This window comes from Gossypium hirsutum, chromosome D01, assembly GCF_007990345.1.
Source record: "Gossypium hirsutum isolate 1008001.06 chromosome D01, Gossypium_hirsutum_v2.1, whole genome shotgun sequence".
NCBI classification, from domain to species: Eukaryota; Viridiplantae; Streptophyta; class Magnoliopsida; order Malvales; family Malvaceae; genus Gossypium; species Gossypium hirsutum.
In genome coordinates, this window is record NC_053437.1 from 60,312,777 (window position 1) to 60,334,333 (window position 21,557).

At 31.2% G+C, this 21,557-nt stretch overlaps 1 protein-coding gene across 1 annotated transcript; it reads left to right on the forward strand.

Moving 5' to 3' along the window:
- The first annotated feature begins 11,311 nt into the window (after nt 1-11,311).
- LOC107921305 (uncharacterized) lies at nt 11,312-17,108 on the forward strand. Its single transcript, XM_016851185.2, has 7 exons — nt 11,312-11,513; nt 12,366-13,690; nt 14,520-14,575; nt 14,669-14,902; nt 15,011-15,302; nt 15,398-15,594; nt 16,290-17,108. The coding sequence occupies exons 2-7, from the start codon at nt 12,479-12,481 to the stop codon at nt 16,447-16,449; spliced, it is 2,151 nt and encodes a 716-aa protein (XP_016706674.2). The 5' UTR covers nt 11,312-11,513; nt 12,366-12,478; the 3' UTR covers nt 16,450-17,108.
- Nucleotides 17,109-21,557: the final 4,449 nt, after the last annotated feature.

A 21,557-nucleotide genomic window follows, 5' to 3' on the forward strand; every position in this document is an offset into this window, starting at 1 on the left:
AATTTTACTACTATTTTAGTTGTATTTGTTTGTTAAGGTACACCTATCTTGATGTTATTTAAGTATAAATAATTTTTTAAATTTATTTTCAATTTGTTGGGAAATATTTATTTTAATATTTTTAGTGTATCTGATGTATTATATTTTTTAAATTTGTTCTTATATAAAAAAAATTAATACGGGTGAACCAGGTCAGGCTGAGATTTTAGCATTTTTATCTAACCGGATTTAAATAAAATTTTAAGCCAAATTATTAGATCGAATTAAGTCAAAAACTTAAAAAACGAACTTAAAATTCTACTGAGTACAGGCTTAACCTATAATCACCTCTAATTTTAATGTAGGTCACACCAGAAAAATACAAGTTGGTTATAAAGGTATGGATGGTTGATTAGTATGTGATGGGGGCAACTTGAGGAGAATGTATGAGAATGGGTATAATAATTGACCCTTAGTGGAGAATAAATTATTAAGTGATGTTATACTTGTGGTTAATACTTTAGTAGGCTAAACTTGACGAATTCTCTCTCTCCAAAACCATAACACTAAGTAATCTAGATTTTTAGTATTTAAAAATCACTCTATATATAAATTTGTGCTTCACACATTTGTGAAGAGTTTGTACAATTAGGGAGGAAAAATGAAGAATTAGTAACAATTAACACTCTTATTAAAACGCCGACGTTTTGAAAATATTTAGATTTTATATTCGAATTTTATTTTAAATAAATATTTAGATTTTCAAATTTATTTTAATTATGTTTTTGTAATAAATAAATAAATAAAAGGAACAGGTCATTTCTTTTCCTTGGGAGGGGGGGGGTAGGGGCTACCCCATGAACCACATTAACCCTTAAATAATACCACCAATTTGCATGTATAATCTGCCTATCTCTATCACTCCTTTTCGCTCTCACTTTCAACACACATATACCCACATTATTACGTTGCATTTACGTAGCAAACCATTTTCCCTGCCGAAAATGTATTATTATGATGGTTACTTATTTTTTTTCTTGAACGAGTTTTAATTTGATTGATATGAATATTATTATCAATGCAAGAGGACGTGGGTTCGAGTGCATTGAAGCGCATTATCTTCCTATTTATGGGTTGGGGAGAGACTATGAATAGCTTTAAGCACTATGTCAAAAAAAAATAGATATGATCAGAACCTATAATGAGATTGTTCAAAAATTTTTTTTTTTTTGAAAACACAGCTTCACAATATCTTGAATATTAAATTTTCAAAAGCATGTGTTCTTTTTGACACAATGCCTAGAATTATTCATAACCCTTCCTCAACTCATAAATGGGAGGATAATACGTTTCAGCGCGCTCGAATTCATGTCCTACTAGATTAGTAACAATACCCACGGCAATCGAAGTAAGACTCAATTGATTTTATCTTTATTATTTATTGGTGGATAAATGATTTTTCTAGAAAAAAAAAGGAAAACAATGGGGAAATGGCCTATATATGTTAATGCCTGCTTTTTTTCCCTACATGATTGCCACTATATATAAGAGGAGCACTAAATTTTCTTTATAGGAATCTCAACATTATTATAGTTAATTAGATATTATAGGTAGCAACAAATGAAAGCCCCTTTTGAGTCCAAAATGAGTTGCTCATATCATATCTAGTTTGGGTTAAGCTAATTAATTAAGATAAGGGAGAGGGAGAGAATCAGTGTGTAAAGTCTAAAGAGGAAAAGACATCCACCATAGAAATTAGGTCACTTTTTCTTTAATGCTTTCAGGTGGGAAATTTTAATTTCTTTCTTTGCTTTGCTTTTAACTTTTAAATTTTATTCTTTGAATTTAGCTCCCTTCCCTACCTCCCATAATCCCATTACTCATGGGATGGAATCCAAGTGGCATTCTTTTATACAAATTCTGGCTTGCCAAACATATATAAAAGATGATTTTAAAGTTTTGGGCTCCTGTAAAGCAATTTGATGACTGAATCCTTAGTTAACGACCTGAAAAAAAAGATAGCTTTTTTAAGCCATGCAAATGGACAAATAATGGGGTTTTTTTATTTTTATTTAAGAAAATATTATTATTAATAGGCATAATGAATAACAATAATATACGATTCGGTGTATAGTATAAACAATAAATAATTCACTATAAATTAATGCACAATTGTTATGTCTATAAAGTAATCTAAAGAAAATGACAAATTGACAGTAACTGTAACATTGGAATAATTCATAAACAACTCAGAGATGCATTAACTTGATCGAATCGCTGAAATTTATATCCTAGCATCATCAAATTAACCTGATGATGAACATCAATCAACCAACAAAAGATTGCCAAAAGCCTCAAGAGACCCCACTGTATCAATGATGCAAAAAAAGTTAAGTCTTAGATAGCTTATCATTCTCCTCATCATCTTAAATTTATCATCATCATTATGATATATCGTGATAAAGCTCTTTGAGAACAATTCTTAATAGATTTGGTGCGCGCCTTTATTTTGGAAAATTTCACATATAAGTCAAAACATAACTAAAAATTAAAAGTAAAAATAAAATTATCTCTACTTTTAAAGAAAATAGAGCGGGCAAAACAAAAACTACGAAAAATATATACATATAAATATACTTATTTTATTTTTATTTTGTCTGAGGCACTTTGGTAAGGATTGAACTACATGTACGGTGGATAGTATAAATTTGAACATAGTTTATCCTAATTTAGAGCCAAACCTAATTATAAATTTTTTAGTTTTTATAAAAAAAAATATAGATTTCTTCTCCAAGCATTCGAATAGTTCAAATCTTAGAGTCATCATTATTGAAAAGATTTTACTCAAATTCCGCTCTCAACCTGAATAAGATTAATTTCAAACCGTAAAACGAATAAATATATCTATAATTACATCAATAAAAAAACTTAAGATTCAAACCCTTCCAATAGATTCCCTTTTTTAAAAAATCTTTCTAAATTCAAAACTAATTATAGGCGAATATTTGGTGTTGAGAATCAATCGGATAACAAAAAAAATAGTGATTTCAATTAATATGTGGGCCCTCCAAATGTTTTACTTTAGTTTCACCTCAGACAAAAAAATAAACTTTATTTTTAACTTTTGAAATTGAAATCAAAATCTTATAGAATAAAAATCAAAATATTTGAAACCAATAATTGTGATTTGGTTTGAATATATACATATATAATATTGTTTCGGAAAAAACTAATATTGTAATTCTTGATTTTTTTTTTTCAAACAACAATCATGATACATGCTCTGGATTCATTTATATATTTATAAAGTGCATTGAATAATTAAATTAATGTCATAATCATTCAAATTAGTTGTTAAAAGAAAAGTTAATACATAAATCATTCTTATACCTAATATTTTGTTCTATCATTTCTTTTAATTAGTTATAACCGAGTCATTGCAATATGCCATATAATCAATTAAATTCATAAATATCACATGTATATAATTAACAACTTGCGAATAATGATTTATTTTATAAATAAAATATTATAAATTTTCATACACAATTTTTCTAAAATTAGAATTAGCTTATAATTATAATTATGATATTTAAGACTTAATTTACTTACTCTAATATAAAATTACACTTTTATAACTTTTTTTTATGAAATATTTGTTTGTATGAATATATCTAATTTTACTAATAACAGTTGGATTAAATGAATTGATCTATTGTTAGAGATTGTGTGACCTGAATCTCGTCACTTGTTGAGGAAATAAATATAGTGGCACAATAAAGGAATCTGTGGGGGCGAAAGGCCGAAGGCCGTAGGCCATACAACACAAGTTGAATCCATATAGAACTATTCTTTTTCTATTTGACTTTGATTAGAGCATGATTTTTTAACCCTTAAATAGATGTAGTTGAAACTCCTATTACATCATTCGTTTTTCAAGATTAGTGAATTTTCTCCTCCTTTGCCTGTGATTTTTTTCCCGAAAGGGTTTCCACGTAAAATATGAGTATTCTTTTTCTTTTCTTATTGCTTTGTAATTGTTTTACCGCCATTATCGATGTTTATTATAACATCTATATACATTGAAATGATCAATCTATTATTTTATAAGAACTGTTCCTTCATTTAGTCTTATTTAAATAAAACGAGTTCCATGTAAAAAGAAAAAAAAACTGAACTTGAATGGAATTATGCGATTTGAATAATAACATTAATCTAAAATTAAATTAAATAATATAAAATTTAAACCGAACTGAACACATTAACTCGAATCATTTACTTATATTCAATTTAAAAAGTATTTCTTTTGTGGATGCATAGGATGGGCAAAAGACAAAAACAAATTGATGTAACTTTTGTTCATTAATATAAATGATTAGATCAAAAGATAGGATAATGCTTACCACTGCCACTGAAACGTCTTCTTTTTGTTGCCCTTTTCCTTTTTAACCAAATTTTAGAACCTTTAGAAAAACAAAAGCAATCTCATCACCTCAATAATTCAATCCAATCCTTATTTTTCATACAATAATATTTATGCCTAGAATTGCGTTATGGAAATGAGATCTTTGGGTATGAAATGGGAATATTTTAATAATTCAGTGTCACATCAATAATTTTATATTAAATTTTAATTTTTTTTAAAATAAAAATATTGATATAACATTAAATTATTTTAAAATAGATACAAATAACATGGAGTCTATGTTTCGTACTATTCTTTTTCTGATTACCAATTGTATTTATAGAGGATTTACTTTTCACTAATGCAATTCGTGAAACGTCTTCACAAAGGAAATTCTCTTGGAGTTCAAGGAGCTTGTCATTCGCTCTTTAATTCCTTTAATCGTAGTGCTTCATTGATTAAAGCAATCATATCTAATCATATATATGTTACAAAAGAAAAAGAAAAGAAAAGAAAAAGCTAGTCATATATGTTATAAAAAAATAGAAAAGTATATGGAAATTTTGAGTTTTAAGTTAAATTTTTATTTTTAAAATATTTTTTAATAATATTTATTTTTAAATATGATTTTATTACTATTATTGAATACGTATGATATATAATATAAATATTTACAAATTAAAATCATTAAAAAATAAATAAAATATCCGACATATATAATGATATAGACATTTTTAATTGATATTATATTATGTGACCATTAATTAATACGAAGTCATATTATTAATCAATAAAAAATTTCATTAAAATGGTTAATTACTGAGGTAAACGAAGGGAAGGAGATGATGGTTTGATGAAGAAGGAAAGAGCACAGGTTGGGAGGAAGTATTAATTCTCTTGGGGGAGATGGAGATTTGGTGGGTTGTCTAGGTGAGTTTGTGAGCTATTTGCATAGCTCTTTTATAGTAGAGGATAATTTTGGTAACGTCTTAAGATACTTGGCGTGAAAGCCTGATTTGATATATTTAATAGTGACAATGATGTAATGTCTTAGGATGAGATATGTTACAATGACTAACAATTAACTATTCAGGATTTCCACGTGATGCTCATATAGTCTTAGAGATACATAGTTCGTCAGGCTGAGGTTTGCGTGCTAACTATAGGTGAGGAGGTGCATAGTTCGCCAAGTTGATATTCGCGAACTAACTATTGATAAGTTGTTAGATCTGTTATATGAGGTATAACAAAAATCACTATGAAAAGTAAATTTTATTATAAATTTCCTTCAAAAAGATTATTTATAAATTAGATATATTTTATTTAAAATAAAAAAATATTTATAATAATAATTTAGAAATATAATGAATATCTAACTATTTCCATTAGATAAATATATATATACACACAATAAATGGGAAAATCTACGGTAAATGAAGGCTTGCGAATCGAACTCAAGCCACACTTGGAGCGGTGAGCACCCTTAGCCGTCAAGTCATTACATGGGTTTCAATATATATATTTTTAATTTTTAATCAACAAACGGGCTGGACTTTATGAGAATAAAACAAATAGATTAAAAACAAAAGCAGTATAAGGCCCAAAACAAACAGGCCTGCAAGCAAAATTAGATAAAACACCCCGAAAAGACGTTACCAGCGACATTTAAATGGAATCCCATTTTATTGAATATTTTCATTTATTATTTATTTTATAAAATAATATTTGGTATATTGTTAATAGAGTTTTCAGACTCCACAAGTAGAGTTAGGGAGATTGACAAATGTCTTATATGAGTATAGTAAAATAATAATAAAATATTTTAAAAAAGAGAAACATATGACAATTTTTTAAGATAGCTTGTGAAATAAAAAAAAAACACTTTTATTACCTATTAATATATTAAATGGGAATAAAATTATATTAGGATCATCCTAAAAAACATAGTTTTTAGGCACTAATAAAATAGTGCCACGTCATTAAATTTTAAAGATAGTAAAGTATTATTATACACTCATCTATATCTAATATCTTCTCCAACTTAATTTAACTTGAATTAAATTACTTAAAATAATTAATTTTTTAAATTATAAACAAACATCTTTTATTCTTTTACAAGTTTTAATTATTCTGTTTTTTTTTCATAAGTTAATATTTTTTATTTTTATGCAACCAAATTTTTTAAAAAGATAGTAATTTTTGTACAATTTTTTTCATGCCATTGACACATGATTTTGGTAATTATTTTATCTTGAACCCCGAACCTTGAGGTTCAGGGTTTCAATTTGAGATTTAAGATTCATAGTTTTTATTTGAGATTTAGGGTCAGTTCTTCGTTGCTGTGGAAAAGTGCTGTGGAAAAGTGCTTTTGAAAAGTTTGATTTAAAATTTGAGTGTTTAGCATTGCTGTCAAAAAGTGCTTTTGAGAAATAAAATTTTCATTTTAAACATGTTATTATCAAGTAACAAATATGCATTTAAATAATATTTAAATTAGTTAATATTATTATATTTTAGTAAGAATATAAAAAAATTATTATAACTTGTTGTTAATATTTTAATATATGAAATATAAATTTTAAATATTTTTAAGCAATAAATATTAATTATTTATAAAATTTAATTAGAATATATAAACTATATTTTAAATATTTAAATATAACCATTAAATATTTGTAATTAGTATTTTAAAAAATATTTTTTTATTTTTAATTAATGATTTTAACACATTTGTACTTAAGCACCAAGAAAAAAAAAAGAAAATACTATGTTATTGGAGGGGTGAAAAAGTAATTAAACACCAAAAGTACTTTTGGGAGAGGAAAAGCTGAAATTTTTAGCTTCTCCTTCTCAGAAGTGCTTTTGAAAAGCACGTCTGAAAAACTAAAAATTTCAGCCAAAAGCAGCTTGTTCTTCACAGCTTTTCTTCCAAAAGTGCTTTTGGAGTCAGAAATATTTTTTTTAAGCAATGAAGAACTGGCCCTTAAGGTTCAAGGTTTGGGCGTTAGGTTTGGGATTCAAGGTTTAAAGTTTAAATTTATATTTAGGGTTACAAATTATGAGTTCAAGATTCAGGGTTTGAGTTTAGGGTACAAGGATTCAAGATTATAGTTTGGGGTTCTAAATCTTTGAGTTAGGAATTAAGATTCTATATTCAAGTTTCAGGGTAAAAGAAATTCTCAAAATTATTTGTCAATGACATGAAAAAAATTGTTGAAATATTATTAAATAATTGAAAAGGAGCCATGAATAATACGGTGGAAATGGTCCATAAAATAATTTATCTATTAATGAGTGTATAATAATAATTTCATAACTTTAAAATTTGATGATGTGGTAAACAAATTTTGGTGCCTAAAAACCTTAGTTTTTAAGATCATTCTAATGTAAGTTATTCCCCTATTACATATCATGTTTGTATTAAAACCTTAACTCTTCTTCTCAACAAGTTCTGAAGTTTCAAGAGCAAATGAACAACAGTGCCAACAATACTAGGAGTAACACTGCCAAAATACCGAAATTATAAAAGAGTAGAGGGCAAGTCAAACCCCCTTCCCTCCAAACCCAACATGATGAAGCTGCTTTTTCTCTAAATGCCCAAGGTTAAGCTCATAATTCCCACTCAAAATCTTTGACCACAACAACATACATGTCACGATGAGATAGAGGTGTTAAGAAGAAACATTCAAGCTTTAAGGCCCGAAGATAAAGAAATGGACTAGGCCTTTTGTTCTAATACCCCCCTTTGCCTGTGATTGGAAGTGCTGATTTGCCACAAAGGAGACATTCATGCAACTGTGCATTTAATGTAGTATCACTACGACAACAACTAACCGATTACTATGCCTACTATCATTAGCTTAAATCAAGTCAGTTTTGTTGTTGGGAGGAATATGACTAATAATATCATTATAGCTTAAGAGATTATCTATACCACGAGGATGAAGATAGAGTAAACGATTTAACTATGAGAATTATTTTAATGTAAACACTAACTTTGTGTTTGTCTTTTATATAGGAAGAGTGATTAACTTTAGGTAACAGCCAAATAAGACGACGATTATCGTTTTTATAATTGAGATTAGTATGGTTCATAATCTAAGTTTTGGGTTAATTATTTATTTATGTCAAATTATAGAGTAAACTTTTGAAGGCTAAAATATGATTTAAGTCGTATATTAAAAATTTAGTCCCTATTTTTACTTTTAAGGATTTAGTTCCTTTATTTTTTGCTTTAAAAATTTTAAATCTAGTTGTTATGATTATTAAAATTATTCTATTAAACTTACTAGTGCACATTTTTTAAATAAAAGAAAATATTCACTTGTTAGTCATGTAACAATAAAAATAATGTTAAAATTATTAATGTGGAATTTTTTTTCTTAAAACACATATTCAAACTTGTCATGAGTTTTTTTTGTGGTTAGAATAGTGTTCTTAAAATTCACGTTAGCTTTGATATTGTTAACAATATTAACTATTTACTAATGATATTATAAAAATAGAGGACTAAATTATGACAAAAAATAAAATATATAGATTAAGATCACAACGATGGTGGTGGGGCAAGCTTCACAAAGAACAATTTCAGTAATGAGAACGATCAAGAGCTTTTCTTTGTCGTATTCAGCCAAATCTGATTTCGGATTTGGGATCCTGCTAAACACTGACCCAACCCATAATTTCATTTGTTGGCATTTGGTTGTCCCTTTGAAGGAATTGCTTCCTTTGTTCCCGAAAATCATGGGTTCAATCGATTGTATACTTTGTCTGGATGTTCTCCTTGTTTTGCTTTTAATTTTGTTTTATGCAACTTAGTAATTGAGTTAGTGTTGTTTAGCTTAATTGACGATCCTTTTGTTTATACCATCATATCCCATGAAGATCTTGACAAATTCGAGTCATTTTGGTCCTTGAATCATTTGAATGTTGTTTTGGAGGATTTTCTCCTCATTGGTTTGGTTGTTGGTACTGATAATTTGACCCCAAATTGTCTCCAATCCCATTTCAATATGATTTTTTCAGAGTTAATGGCTTTGGGCAACAGAAAAAGACAATCAAATCCCAACTGTGGTGGCTCATCTATTGGGGGGATTGAAAAAGAAAAAGAATAGATAGGGTGGTGGTTTGTAGGTCAACGATGGTGACGCCAAATATGGTTATGGAAGAGGTGGTGATGGCGAGATTGTTGGTATGAAGAAGTATAAACATATTGGACCATTTATGCAAAAAGTAAAAATATTGGGCCATTTTTAAAAACACAAAAAAGGCAAGAGAAAAAAAATAGTCACTCAACTTTGCCTCGTCCAACGTGACAAGTTAATTGGCCATGTCACCTGTCCCATTAGGCTTGTAATGGAAAATTTTAATGGATGACTGATTTGTCACTTTTCGATAACGTTAATAACTAATTTGTTAATTTTTTAAAGTTAAGTGACTATTTTGTCATTGAGGTCAAAGTTGAGTGACTATTAGTATAATTTACTCTTTTTATTAAACATATGTATTACAATATTTAAATATAAAATAAAGAGTAATTAGTAGTTGATTGAGTCTTAGTTCGATTAACATCGACATTGTTGTTAGTACAAGAGGACGTGGTTTTGAGTGTGGCGCTAAAATATATTATCCTCTTATTTATTTAAGGGTTGGGGAGGGTCTATGAATAGTTTCTTCTAGTTATTGTATTAAAAAAAGTAAAAAGGAGAGAAATTTAATTTTAAAATTAGATAAATGAATAAAAATAATACATTTTTAAAATAAACAAAAAAAATCTTCTTTTTTTTTCAAAACAAATCATGAGAATGACTAAAAATTATCAATTAAAATTAATTTATAGTTAAAATATTCCTACCAAATGTAAGAAATTATTAAATAATTCATTTTCAATTATTTAATTTAAATTACTATTTCAATAATAACATTATTTTTCAAATTTAATCATAAAATATAAACAATGTAGTAAAAACAATTACAGTATTTTATTATTTTTTGAGATAGTGAACTAATCTTAGACTTACTTTAATTTCACTTAGATAAGAAATTAAAAAAAAAAGTAATTGAACCGTCACCCAAGTCAATTTATCAACCTTACAAAAGTTTTAATTTTATAAATAATAAAATTATACGTTAATATATAGTAAAATTATACTAAAAAGTTTTTTTTAATTCCTTAAAAATAATAAAATAATAAAATAATAAAATAATAAATGATAAAATTATAGACTTAAAATGATTAATTGAATCAGTGTCATGAGTCAAACCATACTAACTCAATTAAAAATAGAGTAAAACATCATTATATTTAAAAACTAATAAATATCATTATTAAAGTATTTTAAATTTTTTTAAATTTTAAATAGAAAATATTTAAGAAAAATCATAAATCCACAAATTATGAAATTTGAACTTAAGACATATAGATTCAACTAGAACTTCATTTATCTTTTTTTATGCAAGAATATCATGAAAACACTTGTACTAGGAACTGTATTGTATTTTATACCTTTAACTAGAAAAAATGGGTACAATAGTCTATGTATGTTAGATTAAAGAATAAATTGATTCTTCTATTAAAAATTACATCTATTTCTAGGGTTAAAAATTGATCTCTATATGTCAGCATAAGATAAATGTGGCACATCATGTGTCACTTTCTGGTTATTTTATCAACTACGCTAGTTTTTATTAATACAAATGGATAACATTTAAAAAAAGGGACCAATTTGCTCTTTGATCTACTGTACGAGACTAATTTGTTCATTTTTTAAGTAGAGTGGCAAAATGCAATCTAACTCTTAGTATACGGGTCTCCATGGCAATTTTACCTAAATCTTTTTATATATATTCTTCGATTTATTACGTGCGTGTGTGATAATCTTATAATAAAAATATAAAAGGAAAAGTGAAAAAAATGGATTTCCCGCTTCTTCCGCTACCCGCTTGACTAAAAAAAAAAAAACTGTCCCTCACCTCCTTTCCAACATTTTCCTACCCTTTCATTTCATTTCAATGCAATCCCCCAACGGAAATTCGTAACTCATAATCAATTTCCATTTGAATTGTGCAACTCTTTTCAGACCTTTTCTTGTTCCATTCTCAACTCTTTCCCGTCACTCTCTCCGGATCTGTAAGCTCTCTCTCTCACTTTCATTTTTCATTGTTTCCAATACGATTAACTTGCGAAACCTAGTTTCTTTTCATCAATTCGTAATTTTCTAGGGTTTTTTTATTTTGATTTTGCTTTTTCATTTTCTGGACAGCTAAGTAGTCTGATAACGAAATGAAAACGTATCAAGCGTTAAGCGCTTAAGGTTTATTCTTCTTGTTATATGATTTTCAATTATCTCAACTGAAATGAAATAGTTTGGCCTTTCATTTAATTCATTTTTCACATGGCATGCATTTCTCTGCTAGTTTTTTTTTTTTTTGTTCTTTTCCCTTTTCCCTTTAGCCTTTATGTTTTTTAGTATTGTAGTATTATATAGGCATATTCTCGCTTTACTTGCACCATATCGTGTTAAAGATGAGCTACTCGTTCGACTATGGTCGATAATTAAAGCTTCGTGGCTTGACTTTCTTGCTAGATTGCGACTAATGCTCAAGAGATCATTTCTCTATCATGAGTATTTTGTAATTAAGATTTGATTAAATATGTCTGCTTATATTGAATGATACAAAAATTTAGTGTGTCTAGGAAATTCAATCAATAGGAACTATGGACGCGAATTTCAGATGTTGGTTTTTGTAGCATGTTCTTGATAGACTATACCAGTTTTACCATTTTCTGTTTTTTCCAACTTTTTGAATTGCTAAAATGTGAAATCGGGAGAACTTATTGTCTGTCAAGCAGTTTTGGTATAGTTATCTAATTTCAAATCTGACTGTGTATGGGATCTTATTATTGAACTTTTATCCCCAATGGACTGATGGAGTTGGTCTTCTGTTGAATTTGGCTAAGTCATGTGCAAAATCCCTGCAGGAACCTGCAATGAAATCCTTGATTCTTGTGTCTAACAAGTACTAGAAGCAGTTAAAAGTTTAAGGGCCTTGCTTCAGCAAGTTGGATGACAAAATTTATGTGCTGCTCACATTATGGAAAAGGACAACTCTGGTGGCAAGAATGCAACAGTTTCTCTGATTGATGAAAGACTAGGGGAAATTACTGATGGAATTCAGAAAGTTCAGGGGAAACCTGAGGAGACACGAAGTCTGAATGTCAGTAATTACAATGTTATTAAGTTAGACGAGGTTAATGGACAAGACAGATCAGGTGATGACAGGGATCAGAATCAAGCCTTGGCATCTAGAGCTGTTCAGGACAATTTAGGTGATAAGGAAAAACATGTTAAAAAATGTGACAAGATGGATAAGGATAGGGAATCATATTCTAAAGCACTAGAAGAAATGTATGAGACTGCAAAAGCAGTTCATTTTGATGAGCCAGAACCTGTCTTTGATGGCACAGAGGATCCTGGGATGGAGACCAAACTAAATTCATCAACTTGTTCCTCGGGTTTTAATCTGGAAGAGGGATATATGTGGCCTGAGAAAGCAGTGGTGCTTAAAAATTTTGTGAAGGAGAAGGGTGCAGTGGCAGTGACCAATGTCTTGCATCACCTTTCTATTAAAAGAGATGATGTTGAAATGGGCACTGTTCGTGTTTATCAGGGTGCCCCAGGTTCTTCTAAAATCGGGGAACAAACTGCAGAAAGATCTGCCTGGAATCCCCTAAACTATATTAAGATGTCATGTACAGCTGATGCAGGATGGAAAGCTGAACAGGGGGAGGATGACACTGAAGGATCACTTATTCCTGTTGTCACAAAAGGAAAAGTTTTGTTATATACAAGGTTAGGATGCCAAGATTGTAGAGAAGTTAGGTGGTTTCTGCGCAACAAAAGACTTAGATATGTTGAGATCAACATTGATTTATATCCCAGTAGAAAATTGGAGCTAGAGAAGTTATCTGGATCTTGTGCTGTTCCTAAGGTCTTCTTTAATGAAGTACTGATTGGAGGCTTGAGCGAACTCAAACACTTAGATATGTCTGGCAAGCTTGCAGAGAAGATTGATTTTTTGATTACTGAAGCACCGTCCACTGAAGCTCCTTTATCACCTCTTTCTGGTGAAGATGATGTTTCTTGTAAAGGGCCTGTTGATGAGCTAGCTCTAATTGTCCAAAAAATGAAAAGATATATTGTTGTTAAGGATAGGTTCTACAAGATGCGCAGGTTCACTAATTGTTTTCTAGGTTCTGAAGCGGTGGATTTCCTATCAGAAGATCAGTACCTGGAAAGGGAAGAGGTTAGTTTGGATTATTATGTTCTCTCAGACCATTATAGTGAATTTCAGGTGATAACTGTTTGCTTCACGGATTTGTCCTCTATTTCTATTATTATTTTTCTCCAGAGAGTGTTAGGACCCAATATTTCCTGAATTAGAGCACTATTTTAGTGGTTTCCTATGGTGAATGCAGAGTAAAGCCAAAGAAACATTTTTTTGCTGCATATTAAAATTTTCATGAAGGATGGTATGAAAATTTTATTTTCTGAAAGTTCCCTTGATGTCTTTTCTTTCCGTCCTTCCTTTCAACTTTCAAGTGGTCAGATGAATAACTAGATAATGAATAAGTGTGTGCATTATAGATGGCAATTTTATCTTTACTTTCATGTCTTAAGATAAACAGTCTCAGAAAAATAGTTGTACATATTGCAATAATGGCTCTTCTTGTTTTCCTCGTTCTCTTGTTTATTTGCTGTAAATGAGTGGTTTTGGGAGATTTTATTTATGGGGTTAATATTTGGTACTCTGGCAGTGTACTCTTTTTATTCCATAAGCTGCCTTAAAAAATTGCCACGTCTTTTTTCTTAATATTTTACTATATTCCTATAGGACACTTGTTAACCCTCTGATCCTACTTGTGGAGTCCAAAAACTCCACTAATAGTGTACCAAATATTTTCCATTTATTTATTTCGTTTCTCTTAGTTTTTGACTGATCGTATCAGACTACTTAAGAGTTTTGAGTTGAGTTTAAAATTCCAGATTTTGTATGCCTGCTCTATTTATACATTCTTGGAAGTGGTTATATCAGCATTATTTCCCCCTCTCTTTTCCTTTTTATCGTGTAACAGGCTGTTGAATTTGGGAGAAAGCTTGCCAGTGAACTGTTCTTTCGACATGTTCTTGAGTGAGTCTAAACCCTCCCAGTTTATTAGAACTTCTATTCAGCAGTTGACAATCCTTCTCATAAATTTTTTTTCTTGATGACACTTAATAATAGTGAGAATCTATTGGAGGATAGTAACCACTTGTATCGGTTCTTGGACCATGATCCTGTCGTATCAACTCAGTGTCACAACACTCCAAGGGGTATGATTGAACTGAAGCCAAAGCCCATCACTGAAATTGCATCAAGATTGAGGTTTCTGTTCTGTGCCATTTTAGAAGCCTATGCATCAGAAGATGGAAGACTTGTTGATTATAGAAGTGTTCATGGAAGTGAAGAGTTTGCAAGGTTTGACACCTCTTACTGTATGATATTGCCCACTCTACTGTCTTCAAAATTTTGTTTGATTCTTTTTACTTAATTAAGTTTTTGTTGTTAATGGCTGAATAATTTTAGGTATTTAAGAATAATTCAAGAGCTCCAAAGAGTAGATGTCCAGGACATGCCAAGGGAGGAGAAGCTTGCCTTCTTCATAAACTTGTACAATATGATGGCCATCCATGCAATTTTAGTGTGGGGTCATCCTAATGGTTCATTGGAATGGAGGAAGCTGTTAGGAGACTTCAAGTATGTTGTTGGTGGGTTCACATACTCGCTTTCATCTATTCATAATGGCATTTTAAGGTGCAATCAAAGGCCACCATTCAATCTTTTGAAACCATTTGGTGTCAGAGATAAACGGTTACAGGTGAGACCATGTTGGTAAAATAACTAAACTAAAGCCTTGAATGTCTCATGTGGAAATTGAATTTAGGTCATTCGGTGTTATATGCTTTTTATCAGGTGGCTCTACCATATCCTGAGCCTCTAATTCACTTTGCCCTTGTTTGTGGTACCCGATCTGGGCCTGCTCTTCAATGCTACTCTTCCAGAAATATTGATAAAGAGCTGATGGATGCAGCTCGGGTTTTCATAAGATCTGGTGGACTTACTGTTGATTTGAGTAGCAAGGTTGCATATGCTAGTAAGCTCCTCAAATGGTAAGTTAATTCAAGAGTTTTTGTTGCACAAATTTGTATTTCTTCCCAGAGGCCATTACTGTTCAGCAGGTAAATTTAGATTTTAATAGTTTCTACATGCGGAGATGCACACTCATGGTAACACCCATATGCACAGAGCCACATTAACATACACGTTCATGCAGTCTAATTCATTGGCTAAGGGAGCTTCTAAAAACTGATGCCTTCATTTTGACTTGTATAAGCCTACAGGAGTTCTTAGTTGTAGAGTTATGCAAGTCTTGGTCGCCTAAGGTTCAGAACTCAAGACAACTAGCTAATAGCTATAAAGCAGAGCAGTCATTGGTTTAAAATTGCTGCACTAACAAATATTAATTTTGCAGTTGCCTTTAGTACACTGTACACCCATGCCCATCGGGGAATAACAATAAGATAGATTCTTTATAGGGATGAAAATTAGAACCTCCCTTCATATGAATAATAAAATACATGAACTGATAAATTTCACTCAAGAGAAACAGAATACAGGAAAGATGCCATGTTGTTATGAAGTGATATTGTTTTGAATAATTAGTAAAAGTTGGATGATTCAAATGCAAACCACTTTATTGGCTAGCAATAAATTTTCTATAGGTATTAAGCTTGAAAAATTTACTGCCTTATAAATTTACTTCTTCTGCGGGTAACAACTTGTGTTATTTGCTGTTAATAAACAGGTTTAGTGTTGATTTTGGGCAGAATGAGATAGAGGTATTGAAACATGCCTCAAATTACTTAGAGCCAACTAACGCAGAAGCTTTCCTGGGGATAATAGCTGATTCTCAATTGAGGATTATATATCAGCCCTATGATTGGGGATTGAACTGTTACAGTTAGAAAAAATTTCCCCTTTTCTATACATCTCATATACTTAATCATAAGGGTTCCCCTTTCGTATAAAATTTTCACCAGGGTTAAAACTTGTAGATTCATTGTTTTAGAAGATATCACACCAGTCAGGCTTCAGTTTTATTTTTTCATTTTTTGTACTTCTAGAAAGTAAGTTCAACAAAGTAATTGTTTAATCTTCTCTTTTAGATTCATAGTTTGGTTAATCTACATATATTTATTGAAATGTGTTATACAAAAATAATACATGGGGTTGGGATGAAAGTTTGTCTTGTTCTTTTCCCTGATAAGTTTGGGGGAGCCTGTAACTGAATATCATTGTGCCATTGGCTACCTTCGGGAGGTTTAGGGTCTATGACATGTGTCAGTTAGGAACGTGAGTGTTGTGGCCGTTAAGGTTGTTAGGCGGTAAAGTCTGTTACTTGTTTTAAAAACTGTTACTCCAATTACTGCAGGAGGGAAGATCCATTGTAAGATATGCATGAATATAGCACAGGTTTTGCTTCAAAGGTTCTTTTTGTTTCTTAAATCAAACATGCCATTATCTGTTATTTTTGGGTACCCAGCAGTTATCTGTAATTGCTTGCAAACACTAAATTCAACATAAATTGCTTCGATGAATTCAACCGTACTACTAATGCTATCTTTGATAGATTTCATTCGTAATTTTTAACCACTAACTTGATTTGTTTGTGGTTAAAAAAAAAAGAATTTATTTTTATTTTCTATTTTAAAAAGTTCTAATTTCAAGTTTGAGTTAGTATTAATTATTTTTTATTTTATGTATAAATATTAAATAATTTTTTCTCATTATTATACTAGTAACCAAAAATAACATAAATATTTTTATTAGTAATTAAATATTTAATTTAAAATTATTAATAATTTAAATTATCTGGAAGTTTTTGATTTTTTTTCTCAACTCTGATTATTAATTATGTATCAAGTTACATTTTAAGGTAGTGATGAGCAGTAGGAGTCATACATCTTAGTAGCACTTGGTGTTTTTTTTTATATTATGATTTTAATAGAATGTGATTTTAAAAATGTTACTTTACAACTTTTGGTATAAGAAAGTTATATTATCACGTTTGATTCATTAAATATTTTTTTTAGAAATGTAATAATAATTTACGAATTTATCTTTATTAAATAAAATAAAATATTCATGTATTTAATTTTTGTTGACACCATTTTTTTGACAAAACGGGGTCGACTTGGGTTTTGAAAAATGAAAACGAAAACGGGAGTCGCCACCAATCCTTTTTGATAAGGTGTGATCGGGTCACCTTGAAAAGTGGTTGTTTTTAATAAATGATTTGATTTTATTAAAACAACAAGTTTGGTCACGAAATTCAGAAAAATGAGTTCGGGAGTCGGTTACGCATGAGGAAGGATTAGCACCCTTGATACGCCCAAAATTGGTACCTCGTTGATTACTTAATGTCTTGGTGTTGAAAATTGAGAACTTTAAAGAAATTGAAAATACGATCCTAGAAAACACTTGAATAACATGGATTAAGGTTTAAGAGGATATTTGGCTATTTGGTCAAACGAGAAATCAAAACCCAGCACATTAGGGCACATTTTCTTGAATTTCCAAACGCAAAACATTGCCTTACTTCGAAATTTTAAAAGGATATTTGACAATTTGATAGAACGAAAAAAAACGAAACCCAGCACATTAGGGCACGTTTTCTCGAATCTCCAAACGCAAAACATTGCCTTTATTATTTTTTAGAAAAAAAAATCCTCGTCTCGAGAAAACGACATGTCATATCCAATGCGTTAAGACACAACGTCTCGAATTCCCGATACGAGAATACATGCCAAAAAATTTAATTATTTAAAAAGACATTTAATTATCTCGGGTTTAGAAAAGAGATCATGCCCAGTGAGTTAGGACACGATCTTTTCTTAATTCCCGGGATCGTTTAAAAACTTGAGTTTGAAAAGATTCGGCATTTAGATTTATTGCGAAAATCGAAACCCAGTAAGTTAGGGCACGACTTTATCAAATCTAAACACGAAATTTTGTTTATTCAAAAAGTCATAATTTATGCATTGAACGAAGACAATTTAACGCAAAATAGTAAAAAAAAACACGATGTTAATATCATGAATTCGGTAATGTAAGTACGAATAATACTAACGATCATCAAAAATGAAATAAATAAATATAAAAGACAAGTCAATCATGTATACACAATAATTAATAAATAAACAAATAAAAACTAAAGCATCAAAATAGACATGTAAATAAATAAAGCAAGAAAATAAAAAAGATATATATATGTATTCGTGAAAGAAAAAAATGTATATGGATATATATATAGATATGTAGATAAATTATAAAATATAAAAAAATATGAGTATGTATGTATATATTAAATGAATTATAAAAATATGTACATGCATAATGCATATATGTATTTATATAGAATAAAAATAAAGTTAGAAAATAATATAAAACTAATTAATATATTAATATAATAGTAACAAATAAATAAAAGGAAAATAAAACTAATAATAATTAATAATGATAATAATAGTAATAATAATAATAGTAATAATAAATGATAATACATTAAAATAATTAACAAAATAATAAGATTGCTAAAACACGGACTAAATTGATATAAAAATGAAAAAACGGGGCGAAATCGAAATAAAGAAGACAAGAGGGACCAAATTGTAACGTGCGCTGAAAGATGGGGGACCAATAGGGTAAATAAAACAAAGCCCCAAAACGCTGCGTTGTAGTGGACCAAATCAAGATAAAAATGAAATTTTGTGGCCAAATCAAAAAATAAAAGAAAATAGTGAAAAAGGGCCAAATTGCAACATGCTGCAAAATAGGAGGGACTGCGCGAGCAAATAACCCGCCCGCACAAAAACACGCGGACCCTGGGTCGCGGGTCGGGTCGACGCGCGGGTTAAAGGGCTAAACGACGCCGTTTTGGCTATTGGTGCTGAAACTCAAAACGACGCCGTTTCATGGACCCTATTTAAGTCAAATTTTTTTAAAAAATTTTCATTCTTCATCCATTCATTTAAAAAAATTCTCTAAACTCTCTCTAGCCCCCCCTCCCTCTGATCTTGGCTCCGTCCAATGGCCACCGTGCCGGACTCCGGTCGCCGGCGTCGGCGCCGCCGCGCACGATGGTTGGCGAAGGCAAAAAAGCTTATTTTCTAGATCTCGACCCCCTGAGCCCGGATCTAGCCTCAAAACAACCGAAAACAAAGGGGAAAAGGCCGTTGTGCCTCTCTTCAACTGGTTCCGTCACCGAAGAAGGAGTCTCCGATGGCGAGAAGACGGAGCCGACTCCCGGTGAGTTCCTTTTTCCGTTTTCTTATTTTTTTATGTAAAAGATAAAATAAAATAAGTAAAATAAAATAAACAAGCAGAAACGCAAATATGAAAAAAAAAAAGAAAAAGTCACCTTCAAAAATCTATTTTGTTTTCTTATTTTCCTTAATGTTCATAGCCAAAATGAAAGAAGAGAAAACTCTTCTTCTTTTACAGTAAACTTGGCTCTTGCCGAAAAGGAAAAAGAAAAATAAAAAAAAATCCCCCCATTTGAAATCCCTTTGCTTGGGCTTTATAACCAAAAGAAAAATCTTTTCTGCTCCTCTGTTGTCTGTTTCTTTGCCTTTGTGGTCATTTCTTCCTTTTTCTTGCAGGTTTGGCCAGCTGGAGACGTTGACGAGGGCGGAGTTCACGGCTTTTTGCCGTTTTGGTGCAAGCCTGCCAGGCTTTGGGCGGTGTGCGCGCCGATGGCGCACATGGGTAGCAGCAGGGGAGCGGCAGCCTAGGATACCCTGGAGGCTAGGGTTTCCCAAAAATTTTTAAGGTTTTTGGGCTTATCGGGCTCTAAGGTAGTGGGTTTAGGTCTGCTGGGCTTGTATTTGGGTTTAATTTAGTTTGTTGGGCTGGGGCAAATTTGGGCTTTGTACAGCTGCCCCTCTTTGCTCGTTGTCGTGTAACGAGAACAGAGCAAAGACCAAGAAAGACCAAATTTGCCTGGTCTTGCCAAGTCTTGACTTCTTTTTGACACTTCCCTTCTTCAAATAACTTCGTTCCAGTCCACTATGTCTTGTTGCTTCGATCCACTCCACTGCACTTCAGAGAGTTTTAACTTGTAGCTTTCATCTTCTTTGCAGCAACTTCAGGGGGACGATGTTTGTGTTTTTTCTGTCTGCTCCGCTACTGCTTAGGGAGATAGGATCTAATATCTTTGACCTGCTCCACTACTGCTTAGGGAGATAGGATCTAACATCTTTGACCTGCTCCACTACTGCTTAGGGAGATAGGACTGGTGGCTTAAATCTACTTCACTACTACTTAGGAAGATAAGATTCGCCGTCTTTGATCTGCTCCACTACTGCTTAGGGAGATAGGATCTAATATCTTTGACCTGCTCCACTACTGCTTAGGGAGATATGACTGGTGGCTTAAATCTGCTTCACTGCTGCTTAGGAAGATGAGATTCGCCGTCTTCGATCTGCTCCACTACTGCTTAGGGAGATAGGATCTAATATCTTTGACCTGCTCCACTACTGCTTAGGGAGATAGGATCTAACATCTTTGACCTGCTCCACTACTGCTTAGGGAGATAGGACTGGTGGCTTAAATCTGCTTCACTACTGCTTAGGAAGATAAGATTTGCCGTCTTTGATCTGCTCCACTACTGCTTAGGGAGATAAGATCTACCATTTTAATCTGCTCCACTGCAACTTTAGGGAGATAGGATTGGTTTCTTCTGTCTGCTCCACTACTTCTTAGGGAGATAAGACTTGGTGCGATCTGCTCCACTACTGCTTAGGGAGATAGGATCTACCATATTTGACCTGCTCCACTACTGCTTAGGGAGATAGGACTGGTGGCTTAAATCTGCTTCACTACTGCTTAGGAAGATGAGATTTGCCATTTTCGATCTGCTCCACTACTGCTTAGGGAGATAAGATCTACCATCTTCGACCTGCTCCACTGTAACCTCAGGGAGATAAGACCTGAAATTCTTTGGTTTACTCCACTGTAACCTTAGGGAGATAAGATTTGTTGCGATCTACTCTACTGTAACTTCAGAGAGATG

Bases quoted from the DNA above. Each gene is read 5' to 3' on its own strand.
- LOC107921305 (XM_016851185.2), top strand. From the start codon at position 12,479: ATGGAAAAGGACAACTCTGGTGGCAAGAATGCAACAGTTTCTCTGATT. The intron at 15,303-15,397 runs GTGAGACCATGT...GCTTTTTATCAG, and splicing joins TCAGAGATAAACGGTTACAG to GTGGCTCTACCATATCCTGA. The intron at 15,595-16,289 runs GTAAGTTAATTC...GTTAATAAACAG, and splicing joins GCTAGTAAGCTCCTCAAATG to GTTTAGTGTTGATTTTGGGC.